The 4,675-nt window shown below is 43.0% G+C and overlaps 1 protein-coding gene across 2 annotated transcripts in view; it reads right to left on the bottom strand.

Moving 5' to 3' along the window:
• MSH3 (mutS homolog 3) overlaps nt 1-4,407 on the bottom strand; it is a 298,610-nt gene extending 294,203 nt beyond the window's left edge. For both annotated transcript variants that reach the window (XM_019516941.1, XM_019516940.1), the window contains exon 1: nt 3,226-4,407. In XM_019516941.1, the coding sequence (XP_019372486.1) occupies nt 3,226-3,244 (19 nt within the window). In that variant the 5' untranslated portion in view covers nt 3,245-4,407. The remainder of the gene's footprint in view (nt 1-3,225) is intronic.
• Between the last annotated feature and the right edge of the window lie 268 nt (nt 4,408-4,675).

Raw genomic sequence — 4,675 nt, forward strand, 5'->3', positions numbered from 1 at the left:
CATCATAGTGGTGCTCCGCACTCTGACTGTTTGTTTTATTAACCAATCAGAGTGCTTCAAGAGCATTACAGAGAGACAGACAGATGGACGAAGCCCTTTATTATTATAAGAATATTATATAAGAATTTATGATCCTGACTCTGAGAAAGTATGAGGTCAGCAGAACTAAGACACTGGACTTCAAAAGGGCAGATTCCAACTGACTTAAGGAGATAGCAGGCAGTGCCATAGGAAGACAGACTGAAGGATAAAGGTGCCCAGGAGGGCTGGAAGCTTCTAAAGGCTGCAGTATTGGAAGCCCAAAAATAAACTGTTCTGACAAGACAGAAGCATAAGAATGACAAGAGACCAATGCAGCTGCACTAGTTGCTTCTGGGATGCCTCAAATGCAAAAGGAAAACATACAGGCAATGGAACAATGGGCAGGTCTCTAAGGGAACATACCAGGAGATAGCAAGAACTTGGAGGAGTAAAATCAGAAAGACAATGATAAAGAACGAGCTGCACCTGCTGAGGGAGGGTAAAGATAATGAAGAGGTTCTATAAGTATGTTGGCCAGAAAAGCAAGACAAAGGAAGCTGTGCGTCTACTGTTAAAAATCCACGGCAAATTCTTAACACACAATGCAAAGAAAGCAGACAACTATTTTGCTCAGTATTCACAAAAACTTAGGCTGCAACCAGATACCAAATAAGGATTATCTGAATAAGGAAGGGGACAACCTGAGGGATGAGCTAACAAAAGAAATGGTCAGGAGGCTTTTGACATGTATGACTGAATTTAAATCAGCAAGGCCAGGTTACTGAAGGAACTAGCAGAGGTGATCTTGGAGCCCTTGGTAATAATATTTACAAAGTTGTGGAAAACAGGTGAGGTACCAGAGGACTGGAAAAGGGCCAATATAAAAAAGCAAAAAGGAGGACCTAGGGAACTACTGGTTAACTTCATCTCAATACCCAGGAAGTTACTGGAGCATATCCTAAGGAAGTCCATTTGCAAGCATCTTGGGAAGGAAAAGCAGATCGTGAGCACTCAGCACAAATTTTCTATGAATAAATTGTGCTTAGCAAACTTGATCTCCTTCTTTGACAAGTAACTACTTGGGTGGATGAAGGGAATGTTGTGGAAACAGTGTATCTGGATTAGAGCAAGACTTTTGACAAAGCCCCACATGATATTCTCCAGCAAACTGCAGAAATGTAGGCAAGACAAAACTACTATAAAGGTAGATGGGCAATTGGCTCAATAGCCACAAGCAAGGAGTATTTATATAGAAATCCATGTCAGAAAAGCAGGAGGCTTCAAGTGGAGTCCTGTGAGGGTCTGTCTTGGGCCCAACGATATTCAACATATTTATTAAAGATTTGGATGCTGGAATAAAGAGCTTTTTAAGCAAATATGCAGACAACACAAAACTGGAAAGGACTGTGAACATGTTGGAGAACAGGAGCCACAATTCAGAAGGCTCTTGACAGATTGCAAAAGTTGGGCTACAGCCAAGAGAATGAAGTTCAATTCTGACAAATGTAGAGCGCTACACCTCAGGAAGAATAATCAAAAACACAAATACAAGATTGGTGACACCAGACTGGATGGCAGCACTACAAAAATGAATCTAGGTGTCTTGGTGGATAAAGAGACTCAGTGGGCATGTCTACATGAGACGCTACAATGATGTACCATCAGAGGGCAAAAAAGCACGATGCCACAGCTACACTGCTGTAGTGACATGCTCCTTCGGTGTAGTGCATCAATACAGAGAGGCAGCAGCTAAAAATAACTGTGCGCCGTGCAGACTGCACAGTACAGGCGGTTACGGTGCCATCACTTAGTACTCCCAAAAGTACTAAATGCCGGCATAGTAACAACAGCTCTGTAAGGGCATGCATAGACATGCCCAATGTGGGACTGCAGCATGATGCAGTCAGACAAGAGGCAAATGTTGTTTTGGACACCATCAGTAAAACACTAGGTGCAAGACACAAGAGGTGGTAGTGCCTCTTTAGTCAACACTGTTTAGGCCTCATCTACAGTATCTTGGAAGGCAATCCACACAAAGAGAAGCTGAAGGAAATACGCTTGGTCAACTGATGGAGAAGGCACTTAAAGGGGACATGATAACAGTTTTCAAATACCTGAAGGGTTACCATTAAGATGAGGGAGAACAGCTTTTCTAACTACAGAGAGCAGGATGTGTTCCAATGGTCTGAAATTGCATCAAGTTTACATTGGATACGAAGAAAAACTTCACTGTTTGAACACTGATGCAATGGAACAGACTGCCTAAGGAAGTTGTGGAATCTCCACCATTGGAGGCATTCAAGAAGAGGCTGGATACGCAATGGTCAGATATGATCTAAATATAGCTATACCTAGGCTACACTGTGGGAATTTTCTGGGCTTTGCTGGTTGCCATGTGGGGTCAGGAAGGAAAATTCCCTGCTCCTGTTGCTACATGTGTCAGGGTTTGTGTGGAGGGTTGTTTTGTTTTTTTTCACCTTCCTCAGGACTGAATGTTGGCTGCAGCCAAGACTGGGGATTTTGACTTGGGTGCTAATGTTTCTGCTGGGACTAAAGCCCAAGGCTAGGTACAGACATTCAAAAAGCTGGAGGCAGAATCTGTCTAGATTACAGTTTTCTGTAAGTGGTGTAGTTTAGATCAGCAGGAGACAGAACACACATTTGCCCTTTGATAGGAAGAGGAAATCTTAGACTAGGTTCTGCCATTTTTAAACCAGCTTAAGTATGCCAAACTTCTGTTCTGTTATGGGTATAGACCAGTTTCTGATCACTTATACCAGTAAAACTATAATGTCTGTACCTGGCCCAAAGGTTCCTAGCTAGAAGGTTTTCCCTTCCACTTGGGGTCAGACCAAATGCCATATCTAAGCTCCGGGGGGTGGGAACTGTACGGTCAGACTGGTATGAATTGTGGGGGCATGGCTCTCTTCCTTAGATCTCAAGCATACTTTAACAAATCTTGCAGCACCAAGACACTGGCCACGACTGTCCCCCTGCTTGTCCAGTCACAGATTAGAGCGCTGTACTTTCTGGTTGTGTGGCATGGTTGCCTGTGTAGTTTCAGAGGTCAGACATGGCTTTGTGTGGGATAATTTGGATAGGGATGATCCTGCCTCATACAGGGGCTTACACAAGATGACCTCTAGGGGTAATTTCCAGACACACTTTTCTTACAAAAATCAGTTTTGCTCACAATGAACTCACCAACTTCCAGAATCTTCATAGAACTACCACCTTCCTCACTATTCTTTTGTACTGATTTTAATTTCTTTTTGCTAAGTTCATTATTTGGAGGTGCTCTTCTCTTTTTTCCATCAGATTCAGAACTCTAAAACAGAATTTTTAAGAAGTTAGTTAGTTTCTCCATCATTTCCAAGAAAAAAATTAAAAGATATGTGAAGAACAAATCTGACCCCTGTACTAGACATCAAAAACTCCTATTTAATTTATTACAGAAATAATAAACCCTTAGCCATGTTAACTACACACATATCCATTCACAGATTGCCAGGATTTTTCAAATGGAAAAAGCAATTAGGGCCTGGACACAAGACACATTTACATTACTAAAAAAAAGACGAGAGCCACAAAACCAATGCAAGAAAGGAAGGCAGGCTGATAGCATGGAAGTGTAGTGACACTGTTTTCAAAGTAACCTTTTCTTTCCACTTTGAGATGCCTCTGCACAGGTCCACTTATAGGAATCTAACAAGCAACATGATGCCTAGACACTGGGCTGAAATAGTCTATGTGAAAACCTGCATTTGCAAACAGAGCTCCTTTTGAGATGTCAGACAGAGAGAGAACTGCCCACGTAAAGTACATGCTTACAAAAGATATGTCCCCCATAAATTTTTGTAATGGAAACTTTACAAAGGCATGTTACACCCTAACCCTGGATCTGGGGCTGTTGGAGCTCACTCTAATCTACTTAGGAACTGCGTAGAGGGTGGATTCTCTTTACGCCCACTTCCTAAATCCCTCAGAATTATCTAAATAAAACCATAAAACCCTTTACATAGAGGGTAAGGACACTGGATTCACTGGGCAAGAAAGAGGAGCAAAGGAGGCAGGGAGAATATGGACCTCATTTTAGCATGAATTCAAGATAAGAAGAGACTACAACTTTGTCTCTGCTGCACAGTTACAGAAGGCTCAACTAATAAAACATGCAGTTCCCTAATCCTTTGCTCAGATGCAATCCTGGTGGAAAATATTGTCTTAAAATAAAGTAAATTTCTTCAGAGGCTTAAAGCAGGGGCCTCAGAGCTGTCATCTGGCCCCCACAGCTCCTGGAGGGGCCAAATTCACCACTGAAATCCAGGGCATGAAGCCCCATTGGCAATGAGTGACAGTGGCAGGGGTGAGTAACAGCTGTTTACCCCCCCGCCCCAGTCCCCTTTTGTTTCCTAATGCTGCTTGTCCTGCCGCTACTGTACACAGATCCCACCCATGAAGAGCCCCATGGCCCAGATTTTGGGTGGGGAGGGGAGGGGAGGCAAGTTTGACACTCAGGTCTTATAAGGATGGGAAGGCACTAATCATCACTTTCAGCAACCTTGTGGGGGGGGGGGGGCATGAGAATGACAGCAAGTTCCCAGAAGAAAACAGCTTTCATAGGTGAGGAAGTGCTAGACACCAAGATACAGCAAAG

This window comes from Gavialis gangeticus, unplaced genomic scaffold (assembly GCF_001723915.1).
Source record: "Gavialis gangeticus isolate Ggan-Ray unplaced genomic scaffold, GavGan_comp1, whole genome shotgun sequence".
In the NCBI taxonomy this organism is placed as follows: domain Eukaryota; kingdom Metazoa; phylum Chordata; order Crocodylia; family Gavialidae; genus Gavialis; species Gavialis gangeticus.